Source organism: Ovis aries, chromosome 5 (assembly GCF_016772045.2).
Source record: "Ovis aries strain OAR_USU_Benz2616 breed Rambouillet chromosome 5, ARS-UI_Ramb_v3.0, whole genome shotgun sequence".
Taxonomy (NCBI): Eukaryota; Metazoa; Chordata; class Mammalia; order Artiodactyla; family Bovidae; genus Ovis; species Ovis aries.
The window spans coordinates 76887346-76906220 of record NC_056058.1 but is presented as its reverse complement, the minus strand read 5'-3'; the positions used below and the strand labels follow the sequence as shown (position 1 = coordinate 76906220).

Sequence of the window (18875 nt, the reverse complement as noted above, 5' to 3'; positions counted from 1 at the left end):
GAAGCCCCAGACAACTGTGTCTATTAACCTCATATGAAGTTAATTTGTCATAGACCTGAGTATTTTTATTCTGAGGCTTTATTGCACAATGGACTTCTGCAGCCTTCTTTTGCTGTGTTGATGGAATCAAATCTAATACTATACATAATTGTCTCTGGAGAGTGAAACTGTTCATTGGAGAGCCAACTCTACTACCTGTGTGGGGAAGGATATGCTCACTGCCAATCAGCATAGTGCTAACTGGTTATTCCCTGAGCAGAGTTTCATGATGATGCCTGAAATTCTCTACTCAATGTATTCTCTTCCAGATTGCGTCCTTGGCAATTAGGTATTATCTTCTAATTGTATACTAAAATGTGTATTTCAGTTTTAGTAGTCTATAAAATTCAAATGGGTTCCTATATATCTGATATTATAACATTTCTCTCTATACTGTTGTTTTTCTCCTGCTTCAGTCATTGGAAAAAAGTCATTTCACATAAGCATTCTTCCATCTTGCCTTCTGAGCTCAGGTTTACTCTGGAGGATCATGAGATACGCTGCTTCCTTTTCCTTCAATAAAGGAAAGAAGCCCAAACTAAAACATACATGTTTTTGTTTCACATGTGGTAATTTTGATTCCATTTGAAATGGAGTGTGCATGTATTAAGGCAACATTCCTGATTGTCTATTTCACATCTCATTATCTGGAACTAGGCTTCAAAGACCTCCTCACGAAAAGAGATATAGCCATGTGAGCAAGGGAAGGAGCCCATGTGCTCCTCAATCTGGGTACTAGAATTCATAGACAGGAAGCCTAGAACATGACGGGCTGTGGAATAAATGCAGTGCCCTTTCTTTGGTTAGAACATTTACTTGATGATAACAAATGAAAATACGTTTCTGTTAAACTTGAAACAAACATGAGCTCTTCATCAATCAGTGAAAATTTGCATATATTTTTAAGTCACCAGTGTTAGAAAAAACACTTCAAGAGTTCCAGCTCTTGTACTTCAAGAGTTCCAACTTCAAGCTTACAAACCTGAAGCTGAACAAGCAATATCATGAAGAAAATGGAAGGTCTTATACCAAATTCATCAGAAAAATTTAAGCTCACACGTATGAAAGGCAAGTTTTTCTCTAAAAACAGAATTGTTTCTTCACAAATATCCCTTTCTAAACTCCTCGGCTTCATCTTCCACTGGGACCACACTTCCTCAGTGCTATGTCTCCCAGAATTCCTAGTTCAGTACCTTTTTGCTCTCAACTAACTCATAGAAGAGAAAACCTTGCTCTTAAGTCTCTGGGACAGATTGTGGACCAAGCCTTTCTCAAGTTTGCTGGCTTAACAACATAATGTTGGAGAGTCATGGACATGGTAGAAAGGAAAGATTGGTCTATCATTTATTAAATCATTCAACAAATATTTATTGTTCCTAGTGCTGTGCTAGACACTGGGGATTTAACAGTGAGCAGTATAAAACTACAGTCATGACATTTATAGTCTAATCGGGAAAGGGGCATTAATCAGAGAATCACATAAAAAAGTACAATCTATACAATGATAAACACTGTGTAGGAAAGGGACAGGGAGCCATGAAAGGCCACCCCTTCATTTTGTCACAGCTTGCCCATATGTTCATCTAGTGGCACACATGAGGGACTAGGAATTACTCCACCGAGAAGCTACCATACCCCTCCCATTTGCTCTTATCATACCCAGTTTCCCAAACATCCCTCCAAATGAATTTCTTTAGACAAGCAATTTTCATGTAGTTTGTCTTAAAGCATGAAGCCCTCATGTTATACCACTCTGCTTAGCATGTAAATAGTATGGGGGATGCTAATAGTATGTCAACTTATTGTTTTACACTTACTTTGCTCATTGATGGAAGACTGATTTGGCTCTAATTCATCTTGTATAATTATGTCTTTATTAAGCTCCATGGCAGCTTTGAATAGAAGAGAGAAACTAGTCATTGTGTGATTCTCCAAGCTAAGATTTCTAGTGGAAAGCAGTCAACATTTCATTCCTTCTTTACTATCTTGCAGAAAGATAAAACAAGAGGCACAACATTTAAGTATTCATGGAACACATATTCACACTCTCTCTACCTCCAACCTCCCTGATATCACTAATGCACGTGGGTGTGGATGATGTCTCCAACTCCTCTCAGTTTTTTTTTTTTGTTTTGTTTTGTTTTTGCTGTTTTCAATACACAGCTTAGTGTTGTCCCATAGTACATTGTCAAGACCAGAGTCAATATCTGTATAAATGAGTGATTACACAAAATAAATGATATTTATATCATGGAATTTTATAATTTAAGGTATTATCAATGTTTGAATATTGTCATTGAGAGAATGTCAATGTCTAAAAACTGTTAGGTGATCAGGATAGCAGAACACAAGTTTTTAAAAACAACTCAGTTGATAAGTCTCTTTTGCTTTAAGTCATCTTTTATTATGAGTTAAGTTTTTATTTTATATTGGAGTATAACTGATTAACACTGTGATCATTTCAGGTGCACAGCAGAGCAACTCAGCTATATATATATATACATGCATCCGTTCTCCCTCAAACTCCCCTCCCATCCAGGATGCCATATAACATTGAGCAGAGTTCCCTGCAATACACAGATGGCCCCTGTTGGTTATCCATTTTAAATACAGCAGTGTGGACATGTCTTCTTTTGAATCATAACCTCGGTATATGACCCAGATCCTTTCCAAAGCTTTTTTAGAGAAAAATTTTGCAATAGATTACAGGAGTCATCCTTTGACCAACTAATTTTACTTGGGGATACAATCCTAAAGAAGGATATGTCACTGCACTGTGATCTTGGCTTTATTTTCAAAGTTCTTACCAACTTCTCACACTTTGAAATAACCTTTAAGTAGGAAAAACACATATGTCGCTGAGTCAGAATTACCATGTCATGGTAATACCAGTGAATACAAATAGCACTGAAAATGTCAGGATTTGAACAGATTTTCTACTATGAGGGCAGAAAGATAAAAGTTAACTGTAGTAATGGCCTAAATGTTTACTATGTGAGTCCCCTGAGTTTAAGAGAAGAAATTTCACATGTGGGAAGAAAAGTTGCTGTAGCATGAAAACAGTCAATAGTAATCATTTATGAAATAATCCCCACCTATCCCCACCCACTTATTACCAGTATCTCTTCTCATATCAACCACGATATTAGTTCAATCATCAATTAGTTGCTGATAATGGGAAGTGATATGGTACTGATCTAAGATTAAATTATAAAACTGGTGAAGATGCAGATTCCCATGAAGTCAATAAAAGTGATTCTAAAAAAACTAGAATCATAATCAAGACTACAAAATAACCAAGATCTAACAGAATGAAGCTATTAAGAGAAAATAAAGATGAATGTTGGCATGGTAATGTCAACTGCTGGTGGGAATGTAAATTGATTCAGCCACTATGGAGAACAGTATGGGGGTTCTTTTAAAAAAAAACTAAAAATAAAGCTCCCATATGACCCAGTGATTCCCTCACTGGGGCAAATTCCCTGAGAAAACCATAATTCAAAAAGACACATGCAACCCGACGTTCACTGCAGCACTACTTAAAATAGCCAGGGCATGGAAACAACCAGAAGGGATGGATAAAGAAGATGTGGGGTGTGCGTGTGTGTGTGTGTGTGTGTGTGTGTGTGTGTGCGCATACATATACAATAGAATATTACTTAGCCATAAAAGAGAATGAAATTGGGTCACTTGCAAAAATGTGGATGGACCCAGGGTCTGTCATACAGAGTGAAGTCAGAAAGAGAAAAACAAATTAGCACATATTTGTGAACTCTAGAAAAATGGTACAAATGAGCCATTGGGAGATTTGGATTGCTGCACTGCCGTGTGTGAAACAGTTAGCTAGTGGGAACCTCTGTGGTGACCGAGACGGGTGGGATGGCAGGACGGATGGAAGGCAGGGGGGGCAAGACAGAGAGGATATATGTATACATGTAGCTAATTTACTTCGTTGTACAATATTGTGAAGCAACTGTACCCCAATTTAAAAAAAAATCCTGGAAACAGAAAAGGTGAGGGAGTTCTAGTTCTAGATCAAGATGAAACTTCCCACTTCTCTATATGCTTGTCTTTAAGGACAGCTCAAATCCCTGGACTGCACATGTAAAGACTACATAAAATGAGCCTAAAAGAGGTATGGACGAAGATAGATCTATTTCCTCCTGGGACCTGGAGGAAACCATAGCGGTGAGTTCTCTGGGCTTCCTTTCTGCCTCATATTTCTCAGATGTGGATAGTGAAATTTGCTAGAGAAATCTGCAAACTGAAAATACCAACAGAAGCAGACCAAAGTAAAGCCTGCTCCGAGGAGGCATCCTTCCCCACCTCCACAAACATACTAGGGTGGAATCAAAGACCAACTGAGGACTGGAATTATTATTGTCTCTGAGGGGCGATGAACTTTCCCTGATTCCCTTACAGAGGGTTGCTGGAGGAGATGAAGGGAACCTAGACGTCCATCTGCACACAGTGGTGATGAAGTACCCTTCCCTCTCCTTGCTGGTGCTTGAGGAGGATGAATGTTAAATCTAGGTTCACTACCACTGGGGGACTCACAGGGAACTCTAAGGAGGTAGCCCTCTCCCTCTCAAGCAGGTTGGTATATGCCGAGTCCTAGTAAGGAGTCTGAAACCCCAACTCTGCGAGGAGGCATCCCTCCCCATGCCACTCCACTCGCCCCCCTTGTCACAGTGAGTCGAGTGAGGAACCTGGGCTTTCACCTCCGACTGCCAGTCAAGCCTCAGGGTCCCACTGTTTCCCAAGGCTTGGTGTCAGAGGAGGCCTACTGAAACAATATTTAAGTAAGATCCATATTTTTGAAACAATACTTCCAATAGCTAGGATACAATAAAAAATCATTCATCATACCAAGAATCAGGAAAATCTCAATGTGAATGAGGAAAAATAATTATTAATAAAAAATTAACTAGAGGCCATTTGGGAAATTAATGAGTCTAAATATTTTTGTTTTTGCAAAATATGGCCCTCTGTGATCATGCTGCAAAATGCAACTCAGAATAAAAGATGAAATATTGTACACTCATATAGTTGTGCCATAAAATGTATATTGTGCCCCACACAAATTATTATTCTTTATCCTTTTGAATAATTATAGTGCAGCTGGAATAATAAATTGTATTAAACATAAAATATACTCTTGATAATCAATCTTATTTTCTCAAGATAAAGTCACAATAAATTATTTTTACTATTTAATATGAAATATTGCTTCTTTCTAAACAGTGATTCATTTTTGAAGTGGCCTTTTTTCTAGGATCATTTATCCTAAGACAAAGAGAATCTCTTATAAATAAACATGGGTCACTTTTCTTGAGCAAATGTTAGACTCTACATTTTAAAGTCAGGGATGAATCCTGACTCCAAATTTTTGTACCAGATATTTAAGTAAAGAACACAAATTAGAATACCATAGTTCTCTTTATCACAGAAAGTGAAGTAATTTAATCTGATGCCATAAGCTTTTGCAAACTAGAGAGCTATCAGGAAAAATAGGAAATTATAAGAGATAAAACACAACTTTTATTTTGGTTTGATTCATCAAAATATATCACCAAATTATTACCTTACATTTAATGTTGTTACTTTAAATTTTGCACAGTTAAAGATATGTATAAGTGGTACAAAATATTCCATCCAAAACAAATCCCAACATTATCTAAAATACTATTTTCATACAAATTTAAAATCTACATATTTGTACATGCAATGGTAACAATTTTGAAAGCCAATAAAGGAGCTACTTAATGAATTCTAATGTTTTATTCTTGTGTATACTAAAATTCTTCATATCAACTCTCTCTTAATGCCCTTCTAAAGTTCATCTGATTTTACACATTCAGATATTTTCCCAAATGTTGACAAAACTGTTCACAAAATATCCTGTGGCTTAAAATCACAGAGTAGGTGTACATGTATTATTATTCATAAAATGTAAGTCCAATATTTATATTTCAAAAATATCCTTTACAAATTGAAATTTTCTTTTGTGTATAGCACCTAAAATGTTCATATTTTAATATTTTTAAATTTGCAGAATTACTACTTTGGTCTCTATCTGAATCTCTGACATGTCACAACTTATCAAATTTGTAACCAGAATCATTCCAATGTTAATAAACTTTCCAAATCAAAAAACACCAAAGGCTAGTGAAGACAGGAAAGTTTCCAGTATTCAAGGTTTTCTTGCAACCTTTATCCCCTTAAAGTCAAAAGTGAATGTGGCTTTCTCCTCTGATATGGCATTTTCATGTTCCAATCTGAACAAAGCCCAATTTGGAAAACCCAAAAGCCGACTACAACAAAAGTTTCTCCTGAACAACTGCCAGTTCATAAATAGAAATGAAATGCTCCAGAGCTTGCTGGAGACTCTTTTCTGCTGATGAAAATTCCAATAAGATTAAAAATCAATTCCAGTATTAAAAACTATAGCAATCAGTTATCCTACGTAAGAGCATTACAAAGGCATGCAGTCATCTGACCCTGTGAGACTGCTTCTTCAGTTTTTTGTTCATCAGAAAAAATAAAGAAAGCAAAGGACAAGAGTGGGTGAACTGCAATGGTCTAACTGTTCTAGCTTATGCTTTCTGAGAGCTTCAGAAGGTGGCAGGCACTGTCTTAGATGCTGCTACGTACAGATTTCCAGTTAATTAGTGTAGCAGCCTTGTAAAATAGTCACTACCTACATAGCCAAGGGTTCAAATGGGATTCCAGTGTCTGTTTTAAAAATACTTGTGGACCATATATTCTTAGAATTAATTATTTCTGATGAGTCTCCACTTACTTTATAAATACACATAAAAATAGCACCTGCCTTTATAAGATTCTTTTGAACATTGAGTTAGATAAGGCAGGTCAAAGTGCTTACAACACTACCTGCCACTCAGTAATTACACGACAAATGTAGATAATATGATGATCATTGGATTACAATGAAGGAACTTAAAAAAAATTACAGGAGAATTAACACTTTATGTTTCTTGGGTTGTTTTTGAAAGTTTTGGAGCAATACATTTTTCTAGGGATATATTTTTCTAGGGATGTATTTTCTAGCGATAAGCTTTTCCAGGGACGTATGCCTATTTCATCTATGTCTTCAAATGGGTTGGCACAGATTTATCCAAGTATTTTTAAATCCCTTTAAATTTCTTCTGGGTTTGTAAAATGCTTCTTTAAAAAAAAATTCCTGATATTATTCTATTTGTGCTTTCTTTTGACTGGATTGGTTTCAGCAATGATCAATTGTTTTTGTCTTTCAATAAATTTTTGCTTTCCTAGTTCCATCTACTATCTATATATGTTTTCCAGTTTACTCATTTTTATGGTTTTACATATATATATATATACAAATTACCCCTTTCTCTTTCCTTCTTTAAGTATAGACAATTGATTTTTTTCATATGTTTAAAAATTGATTTCTTATGCCATCAGTGTTCAGCCATTTTTCCTTTTTATTGTAAACATTTCAGGCTATATATTTCTCTCTAAGGACCACTTTCAATGCATCTCACAGGTTTTGACTCACAGCATCTTCACTGTGGCTTAGATCTAAATATTTTAATGTCTCTAATGAACCTATTTATTGCATTTACAAATGTATTGGGGTATTTTGTATATATTTCTGGTTCTGAGCTCTAATTTACCTGCATTTAACTAAAAAGCATCATTTTTATATTACTATACTTTCCAACAATTTTTAAATTTCCTCCATAGCCTGATAAATTTTAAAAAGTATTTTCATATCCACTTGAGAGAAACATATGTTCTCTAATTATTAGGTGCAAGCTTTTACATATTTCAATGAAACCAAATTATTAATCCTATGTTCAATTTTTCTACATGGTACTAATTTGCTATTTAGTTGTCTTATCAAGAATTGAAAGTTATATGATGAATTTTCCTACTATGATGGGTGTTTCTCCCCATAGCTTTATCTATATTTGCATTATGTCAATTTAAGGCTATATTATAGGGCTTCTCCGGTAGCTCAGTTAGTAAAGAATCTGCCTCCAGTGCAGGAGAGCTGGATTTGATCCTTGGGTTGCGAAGATCCCCTTGAGAAGGAAACGGCCAACACTCCAGTATTCTTGCCTGGAAAATCCCATGGACAGAGGAACCTGGAGGGCTGCAGTCCATGGGGTTGCAAGAGTTGGACATGACTGAACAACTAAACCAAGGCTATAAGTATATGCTTACAATAATTAGAATAATTATAATTTTCTGATGGATTGAACATTGTCATCAATATGTAGTGATTCTTTATCTCCAATAAATTTTGAGATTATATCTGCTTTTTTATTATTAATTATATTTTACAAGGAATTTGTCCATTTCATTTAATTCGCCATAGTTAATGACAATGTTCTTGAATACACACAGGATCCATAACAATATTCCTTCTTTCATTCCTGATTTGGAGTATTTGTGTATTCTCTTTTTTTCTTCTTGATTATTTTACCTATTGCTTTATCAATTTTATCAGTTTTTCAAAGGCCAGCTTTTGGCTTTAATATTTTCATTTACTGTTTCTTTCCATTTCTTTGGGCTTCCCTGGTGGCTCAGATGGTAAAGCGTCTGCCTGCAATGCGGGAGACCTGGGTTGGATTCCTGGGTCGGGAAGATCCCCTGGAGAAGGAAATGGCAATCCATTCCAGCACTCTTGCCTGAAAAATCCCATGGACGGAGGAGCCTGATAGGCTACAGTCCATGGGGTCGCAAAGAGTCAGACAGGACTGAGCAGCTTCACTTTCACTTTCCCATTTCTTTAATCATTGTTCTCATCTCAATTATTTATCTCTACTTATTTTGGGTTTCATTTGCTTAGCCTTTTCTAGTTTCTTTCTTGTGGTAGAAATATAGATCATTGACTTAAAAACGATTTTTATTTCTTAAATAAAAATATAAACCTGTCATCTGCCCCTCTTTACCTGTATCTCGCAAATTTGGATATGTTGTACATTCCATTATCATTCAATTCCAGATATTCTCTAATTTCTCTTGTACTACTTTGATCAATGGGTTACTTAGAAATATGGAGTTTTATTTCCACATATTTGGGGCTTGTCTAGATTTCTTTATTGTTCATGATTTCTCACTTAAGTACTTGGTGGACAGAGAACAAATTCTCTAGGATTCCCTCTTGAAATTAACTGAGACTCTCTTTGTAATCTTTTGATCGATATCAAATATCCATCTTTTTCTCTGGTAATACTCGTGGTCTCAAAGTCTAGTTTGCCTGATACAAAACTGCTCAGCTTTGTTAAGTTTACTGTAAACAGTGAACACTATGTCTAATTTCCTTCCTTTACTTTCAACTGTTCTGTGTCACTTTGTATTTAAACTGTGTCTCCTGTAGACAGCATATATTTAGGACTGGCTATTTAAATAATCAGACAATCTTTTCCTTTTGATCAGTGTACATTTATATTAATGTAATTTTTTATTTGGCTGGATTCGGTTCACCCCTTTGCTGTTTTTCCTGTTTGTCCCTTTTCTGATGTTCTTCTTCTCTACCTTCACTTGGGTTGATGATTTTTTAAAATTCCATTTTAACTTTTTATTGGATTCTTATCTATATCTCAACATAATGTTTTTAGTGGTAGCTTTAGGGATTACAATATGTATGTTATATCAGTCTATTTAGAGCTCTAATCTTACTTGATACAGGCTGGTCTTCCATTTCTATGACTTCCTGATTTCTTTATTCTAAAAAATTCTCACTGTCTTTTAAATATCTACTCACTCCCAAACTCTTTATTGTCTTCACTAATTAAACTAAGACTATTCTTCTCTCCTAATGTTTCTATTATATTTTTAACATTATATTCTTTCTGTGCCATCCCTTGCTAATTTCTTCTGGTTATTTTTTTTTTCAGTTGACCAATTCTCTTTTTAATTGAGCCTGATGTCATATTTACTGTATGCATTAAAGTTTTTATTTCAACAATTATGTATTGACCATTTCCTTTATGAAATTTATAAAGCTTAAATGTTTCTATTCCATTTTTCTATTATGTTCTTACTTGCTAATTTGCATATTATACATAGTTGAAAGTGTGTAACTGACACATTCTAACATTTTAGGGCTTTAAGGATCAAAAATGGTTGTTTGTTGTCTTGTTCACTCTTAATTATAAAGTTTTGTTTTCTTACATACTTAATTAGATTTAACTTTAGCTGACATAAGTTTATTTTAGTTTTTAAAAATCACAAGGGCCTATAGTAAAGACTTTTGTCTCCTGAAAAATGTCTAACTGCTCCCTTTCAGGCCATGGATAATCTTCACCACGTCTTTCATCAGGTTTCCAGAATAACACAGGAATCTCAGTTTCATGTCCTGCATCTTGCTCTGAGTCCAAGGTCAGATCTCCCAGCTGAAACTCTGAGGGCAACCCTTTTCTCTCACTGAAGTTCTCCTATGAGCTTGCAATTCAGTCTTTACATTTCTGACTTCAGCTCACTTTCAGTTCTTATTTTGTTTTCTTTTAGTTATTTAGAGATTTCTCCTACTCTCAGGACTGTGTTGTTTTGATCAAGCTAGTTAATACTTCTATGTTTCAAATTTCTCACCTGTAAAATGGAGGAAATCACAGCACTACCTATCTCAAAAGGTCATTGTGTTGATGAACAAGTATATATATAAATTTAGAACAGAATAAATACTCAATAAATATTAGTTATCTATGATGTTACCTAGTAAGTGTAAAACTACAAAATGATGGGCATGATTTCATTTTCAAACTTTTCCTACCCCTAAACACATGAGATACTTTTTCCTGTTACACTGCATATATTTAAATGTATTTACTATTATGTTATGTAATATCCTGCTTTCTCAAAGTAATATAAAGAAGATTTGGTATGTCAGTATAGAAGCTGCCAGTATCAGCTGAAATTTTGACAAAGGCATATGACATTTGCATTCTCAGCACTCATGAAGGTCCCTGTCTCCATCATGCACTTGATGTTTTGAAAACATTTTGACTTTCCCATCATTGAAGAATCATTCTAGAGCTCAAGAGTTAATTAACTCATCTACAGTCTGACATCTAGTGAGATGGATAGATCACAGTCTATCACCAGGTGAAAATATGTATAACAGGTATTTTGCTTCAGTAACTAATCAGGATCTACACTGTAACTGCAAATATTTGGAGGAGAAATGTTAATGATGTATTCTTGTTTGTAAATCAATTCCCTTAAATCAAATGCTTCATCACCAATTACTGTCAGGATTTAGGTACTTGTCTAAAACCAATGTAAGCATCCAGCCATTGAGCTTGTAGAAAAATAACACAACCACAGTTTCCTAGTGCCTGTTAGCATCCGTTAAACAGGGAGAGGATAATTGAAACTGAGTCAAGGGTTTTCCTTTTCTTCCTTTCCCACCTTGCTTCCTGTGTTTCAAACACATGTCGTAGGTTACGAATACATGTAAAGCCTTAATTACATTTAGCATCTGGCAGCTGTTGACTTGCAGAGAGTTGTTGAGTCACATAAATTCCAAGTCAGAAAGAAATTCAGGAATAGAAGGCAGAAGTTTGCCCAATGGAGGAAAAAAAATCTTGTGTCATCACAGCTGAAATACTCCACTTTCAGCACTATTATATTCATGGTGTGAGCGATGCTGTAACTAATCAGTCTCAGCAACACCCGAGACTATCTCACCACTAAAATACATATTTCCAAAGTGACTGAAGTCACAAGCATTACTTTCAATGGGTGATGGATGCGTACCTGTACTGGAGACAACTTCATGGGGATTTTAGTCTCTATAACTTTTCAATAGCAAGATCTTCACACCCTCTATTCAACACTTCACCAAAGTTAGATATGTTAAGTAATTTAATTCAGACACCGCTAACTTTAGGAAGAAATAAGCCTCCTGAGAAACTGGCACCAAGAGCTGTAAACCTTTAACTCTGGCCACCATTTGCCACATGATACAATTTTATGAGGAGAGAACTGTCAGAAATCATGGTCTTTGTCTTAATAGACATAGATCTCAAAATCCAAATATCAAGTTACAAAAGCATAGTTAGAAAAATACGAGTGATATGCATTAAATATAGATATCTATACACTAACGGGATAATTTTGAACTGGAAAAATAAACCTTAAATTCTTAATAGCAATAACTTCTGGAGATGAAGTTGGGGAGCACTTAGAAAAAGATCTGAAACAAATTTGACAAAATGGCAACACTTGTTAATTGGAAATTATGAGTATTATGCTTTATTCTTTGTACTTTTCTGTGATTTGAAATTTTTTTCCTAAAGGTTAAAATAATTAAAAATAGAAGGCTTGGACCAATCTAACTCCATTCCCAACTTTAAAAGATATCATGTGATATCATAATTTTCTCATTGTTCTATCATTCAAAATTTTTATGTTTATATTTTGAGTTAAACTACAAAGAAATGCCTTTAGTTTCATGCCTCTTTAAGTTCCAGCCAATCAGAAATAAACTCAGGAAGCAAAGTAAATGTAGTCAATGAATAAAAAACTGTGGTACATTCAGTGGAGAAGGAAAAGGCAACTCACTCCAGTATGCCTGCCTGGGAAATCCCATGGACAGAGAAGCCTGGTGGGCTAGAGTCACAGGGTCGCAAAGAATCAGACATGACTCAGTGACTGAACATGGTACATTCGGACAACAGAATATTATTTAGGACTAAAAGGAAATAATCTATCAAGCCATGAAAAGACATAGACAAAACTTAAATCCATATTACTAAATGAAAGAACCCAATCTGAAATGGCTACATATGTATGATTTCAAGTACGGGGCGTTCTGAAAAAGGCAAAACTATGGAGACTATAGACAGGTAAGTGGTTGCCAGGAATTGGGCAGGGGGAGATGACTAGGCTGGACATGTGGTATTTTCAGGACAGTAAACATACTCTGTATGATACTGTAATGATAAAGACACATATTATACATTTGTTCAAACCCACAGAATGTATACCACTAAGTGTGAACTGTAATGTAAACCATGGATGCTGGGTGATTATGATGGGTCAATGTCTTGAAAGATCCATCAGTTTTAACAAATATCTGTCATTCTGATGAGGAATGTTGATAATGGGGAGGTTATACGTGTGTGGAAGGGAGCATATGGGGACAGTCTGCACCTTCCATTAAATTTTGTCATGAACCTGCAAGTCGCTCAGTCATTTCTTACTCTTTGAGACCCCATGGACTATACAGTCCATGGAATTCTCTAGGCCAGAACACTGGAATGGATAGCCTTTCCCTTCTCCAGGGGATCTTCCTCTCCCAGGGATTGAACCCAGGTCTCCTGCATTGCAGGTAGATTCTTTACCAGCTGAGCCACCAGGGAAGCCCTTCTAAAAATTACTTTTAATTAAAAAAGAAAAAGTAAATGCAACCAACTCATTACATGACAGATACACTGCCAGGAAATCCTTGCACTTTTCTCCCTAAGAGAATGACTCTACATTTCTGTGGTTAAGAGTACTTGACAAACAAACAGCCCAGTGTCTGAATCTCTACTCCACCCCTTATGGTTTGATCACAAGCTAGTTAACTGAGCCATCCTGCCCCCGAGCGTCAGTCTCCTTACCTATGATATAGCCTGAAGAATATCTAGGCTCGGAAGACTGTAGAGACCAAGTTATCTACACTCATTAAACACTTAGCAGTATAGCCAGAGTATAGGGAGGCTGAATAAAATGTTCTAGATATACTATCAAGTAGTGGAAACAGCAGCAGAAGCAGAGATTTTAGAGCCCTCACTTGTTGAATCTACATTCGTAGGTTCGTAGATTGATATAGTTCTCTCTCCACCCCAAATCAGAGTGAGGGCTAACTCAAGAATACAGACAGCTGACCACCTGGGAGCAAACACATGATTACATGAGAGGAGACATATACCTAAAAGAATGGGTGGGACTTTAGGCAAGCAGAATGAAGGGAAAGAGCCCTCGTTCATTTCAACAGTATTTACAAAGTGCTGAGTAAATGTTCGGGGCTTCCCAGGTGGCTCAGTGGTAAAGAATCTGCCTGCCAATGCAGGAGGCACAGGAGACACATGTTCAATCCTTGGGTCAGGAAGATCCCCTGGAGGATGAAATGGCACCCCACTCCATAATTCTTGCCTGGAGAATCCCGTGGACAGAGGAGCCTGGTAGGCTACAGTCCATGGGGTCGCAAAGAGTCTCACATGACTGAGTGACTAAACACACAGCATGAGTGTTCAGCCTTAGTCAAATGGCTTGGGATATATCAGCAAACAAAGAAGATAAAGATCTGTGTTCCTCAGAAGCTTATATTTTGGCCAGGGTAGACAAAAAATAAAAAGTTAATGTAATGACTAAGTACTAATATCTTCAAAGGTGAGGAGTGAAAACAGAGAAAGTAGAGTAGTGAAAGCCATTTATGAGTATTTTGAATTATTTGATCTTGGGAAGATCTCAGGGAGAAGGGAGCAACATCTTTAAAGATTGCACAATTGTGTTTGACACAAGCAAGAACAGCATCCAGGAGGTGCTCAGAATGTGTTTGTAAGAGCTGATCATAGCCCATTCCAGTTGGGCTGGTGGGCAGAGTGGGATTTCCTGGTGGATGGATTATAGGCAGGGTGTGGCAGAAAGAGAGAAATCAGAAATGACATCAGTACTTTCAAACTGAAAACTAGGAGGGAGTTGCCAGGGACTGATGGGGAAGGATGCAAGAAGAGCAAGTGGGGTGTGTGTGTGTGTGTGTGTGTGTGTATGTGTGTGTGTAGAGAGTCAGGATTTCAGTCATGGATACTTCAGTTTGGAATGTGTGTTAGACATACAAATGGAGATGCTGAGTAGGTCAACACATCAATAAATGACAGGTTTGATATAAGCGATAGAGATTTAGGAGTCATTGGCATATATATGCTATTCTGTGTTATGGAAGTGGACAAGGCCACCAGTGTGAAAGATCTGTAGGCAGAAAAGAATACCAAAGACTGGGTCTTCAGTTATTTTTACACTCAAGAGGATGGAGCAAAGAGGAAGAAGCAATAAAGGAGTATGGAAAAGAGCCACCAGTGCCATGGTTAGAAGGCCACAAGCATGTGCCAGGGGACAATCTAAGCGAAGAAAGTGTATCTAAGAGGAGGGAGTGATGAACTCTTTCAAATGTTGCTGACAGGTCAGTAAGAAGAGACTGAAAAATTAAGCATCACAATGTAGTGACGTGGTAATCACTGGTGATCCTGGCAAGATCAATCGTATGGAGGGATATGTGTGAATATCTGATTGGGCTGTGCTTAAAGAGAATAGGGGAGCCAAAGGGGAAGCAGTGCAACAGCTGCCTCTTCTGAGATGCACTGCAGAAAGGGGGTAAAGGATGTCGCTGGTGGAAGAAGTGGTGAACAGAAATTGGGGAAAGTCACAGCATGTTTATCTACTGGTAGGAGTGAAAAAATGGTCATTTAGAGGTGGAGGAATTCTGGCAGCAACATTCTTGAATAGACTAGTGGGACTCTGATGGAGCACACAAGTGAGGGTTTCTCCTGGGATAAGAGTACGGACGGTTCATTTACAGTAATAGGCTGGAAGGCAGAACTGGTGGTTGCAAATGCTGGGAATGGGTAGATGGTAGATGTGGATTTGGGATTTCACTTTTGATCCATAATGGGAAGGGGCGCTAGAGGTTTTGGAGAGAGAATGGAATGAGGCTGACATCGAGGAAAGTGAGATGATGCACAGACCACAGTACAATCGCAGAGCACTTGGAATTTAATAAACTTCAAAATCTTCTGGGAACAGATTTGTCATAGTCCACACATAACACTGAACTGTCATCATTCAGGAGGGCTGCCTTGATTCATAGGGAAAAAGTAAATTATGGATACTGTATTCAGTTTTAAGAAGTGGGACAATGATAAATGCAATGTACAAACACTGTCCTTAAAAGGAGTGGCACTTACTTTAGGGGGAAAAATAGAGCAATTAAGGTGATATGTTACCTGTGGACCAAATTATTCCTTAAGTGTAGACCGTAACTGTCTACAGAAATTAATTTGCACTATGTCATAAGCTTCTACTTTTCCTCAGATGGAGGTACTGTCTTTAAGACAAGAGATCTTTATCTTAAAACATTGAAATTCACAGTTTTAAATCCATGAGTAAATGCAACAGAAAGACATTCCAGTTGCGATAGGACCAGGGCCAAGGTACCCAGTAGGGACCATAGACAGAGTCACTAGGGCCCAGCATATTTTTGGGGACCCACAAACGTGGTTTAATTTCTTTTAAAATAAGGAAAACAAAGTAAAATTTCAGTTTGTAGAAAAGGTTGTAATGTCTAACAAAAATCTATCCATCTCTCTACCAATGCAGTTGTAAAATGTAATTTTAAATATTTTCTTTCATGGACTGTAGCCTACCAGGGTCCTCCATCCATGCGATTTTCCAGGCAAGAGTACTGGAGTGGATTGCCATTTCCTTCTGCAGGCGATCTTCCTAACACAGGGATTGAACCCTGGTCTCCCTCATTGTAGGCAGACACTTTTACGGTCGGAGCCACCAGGAAAGCCCATTTTTAGAGAGGAGGGGTCTGCAAAGGCAGAGCCTGTGAGGGTCCACAGAAACCATAGTACAGCCCTGCTTCCTCCATGAAGCCCTGACACGTACAAAACAGCAAAATCATAATGAACCAAAGCACCAGCCTCCCTAAAGGATCTGGAAAAAAAATGCAGTTTGTGTTCTAATACTGTTATCATCCTGGAATGCACAGAAAACATATTACCCTACGTCAGCATTAAACGCTCTGGCCACTTGGCTCTTTTAGAGGCAGAGAAGAGTGTCTGGTCTCGGTTTTCAGGTGCTGGCAAAGGCATGCCCAATATTAATATCATTCCGCCTCTTCTAATTAGCACAACTATCCCATCATTACAAATGACTCCCTTGACCATTCCCCATTTTCCCAAAACATCTTCCGGAAACCAGTGACTCTACCAACTATTGCCTCTGTTTGGTAACTGGAAAGCACATTTATATTACTGTTCAAAGCAAACTGCCTTAGGACTCAATATCACCTGTGCAAAGTAGCAAGGATTACCCCCTTGAGAAAGAGAAATAGGGACTTTCCTGGGCTTTCCAGGAATCACAAAACATACTTCTGACAGTTGTGAAGGGAGCAAGATGTCTCTCTCTTGCATTTCCCTGCCTTTTTTTTTCCCTATTAAAGTAAGGGGTCACTCCAGGTAGATTGCTTCTTTCTTAAAAAGCCAACTTTTCCTAGCAAAACTGCCACTTCTCTGGAATGACAGGCAATGAAATCCAAGGTGACACTTAATTGTTCTCTATTGAGACATTTCTCTCTGCTGAGGCTTCCCTAGGTGCTCTATGAAAAACATTGGCCCTATCTGGCACTTCATCTGAGAAACAGCCTTTTCCTTAGGAAGAGAGCTTTGCTATCCAGGGGGGACACTGGCTCTGTTCACTTTCTCATAGCCCATGATCGGACCACCAAGGAAATGGCTGCTGCACTGACTTAAGTTGCATCTGCGTGCCTATGTCACAGGGATCAGAAGCTCCATTAATTCCTCTGCTCTCACTGTGGGTTGCTTGGGAGTCAGAAGCAGATTATTATTGCAGAGACTTGTCTTCTGATTCACTCTCCCCTCTTAAAATTGGCCCTAGATCACTCTTTCTTCTGTGCAGCGTGTTTCATCTCCAATTGGATGAGAAAGTCAAATAGTCCTTTTAGAAAATCTATCCATCAGAATTATCAGGAACACACCCCACAGTGGCTTCGGTTGTCTTTCCTGCACATCTGGCAGGGTTTATGCTTCTTTGTGCTTGTCTCCCCAAGAATCACTGCTGTTATTCGGCTCACACAGACCCAAGGGCACCCACTGTTCATGTTTCAAACTGATTGGTTCAATTCAGTTCTACAAATAGACAAAAAGGTGTGCTGAGAATGAAATAGAGATACAGAGAGAAAAAATCTGTGTCCCTGCTTTCAGGAATCTCCCAGATTAATAAGTAAGATAAACATATAAAATTATCATTATAATAGCACAGTGTATTCCTTGTAAATTTATCTTCTGCTCCCCTTACATTGGTGGGGATGGGAAGACAGAAACAGGGGGCAGGTAACTATATTTCACTGTCCTCTAGAAAACATTATTCTGGGTGGCAAATCATTGGCAAACCCCATAATGGGCTTCCAAGTGGTGCTAGTGGTATAGAAACCACCCGCCAATGCAGGAGACTCAAGAGACACAGCTTCCATCCGTGGGTCAGGAAAGTCATCTGGAGAAGGAAAATGAAACCCACTTCCAGTGTTCTTGTCTGGAAAATTCCATGGGCAGAGGAGCCTGGCAGGCCACAGTTCAAGACTGAGGGACTAAGCAGAGAGAGAGAAACCCCTTAAAACCCTGAGCTGTCAGGTTCTTTTGAAAGTAAAAGGATGGGAAACATTTATGGCTTAATATTGGTTATGTTGTATGAGCAAGATTAATTATAAACATTGTACGTTATAAACACTACAGGTGGAAAATATCATATAATCCTCAGAACAAAACTAGGAGGAAGGCATTAGATTTGAGATAAAGAGTGGAATAGCCTCTATTCATGCATTTATCTTTTGGCTCTAAAGCCTGTGTGGTTTCTTACATGCCAGGCTTCCTAGCTGAGTCTAAAGACTTTCACCTTTAAACTTCTGTGATTATACAATATTGCTAGCAAGAGACTAGGCATCAGAGCCACTTTTTCCACTCAGGATACTGGAAGGGGGGATACTAGGAAAGGGAAAGAGCTCTTTGAAGAATCTGTAGAAAAAAGGGCAACACAGGAAGTCACCTTTTTAT

General features: G+C 37.6%; 1 protein-coding gene across 1 annotated transcript in view; it reads right to left on the bottom strand.

Moving 5' to 3' along the window:
• The window catches only part of TENM2 (teneurin transmembrane protein 2), a 1394720-nt gene that overhangs the window by 974867 nt on the left and 400978 nt on the right, over positions 1–18875 (bottom strand). The window contains exon 4 of the mRNA XM_060415963.1: positions 1857–1931. Within this exon, the coding sequence (XP_060271946.1) occupies positions 1857–1931 (75 nt within the window). The remainder of the gene's footprint in view (positions 1–1856; positions 1932–18875) is intronic.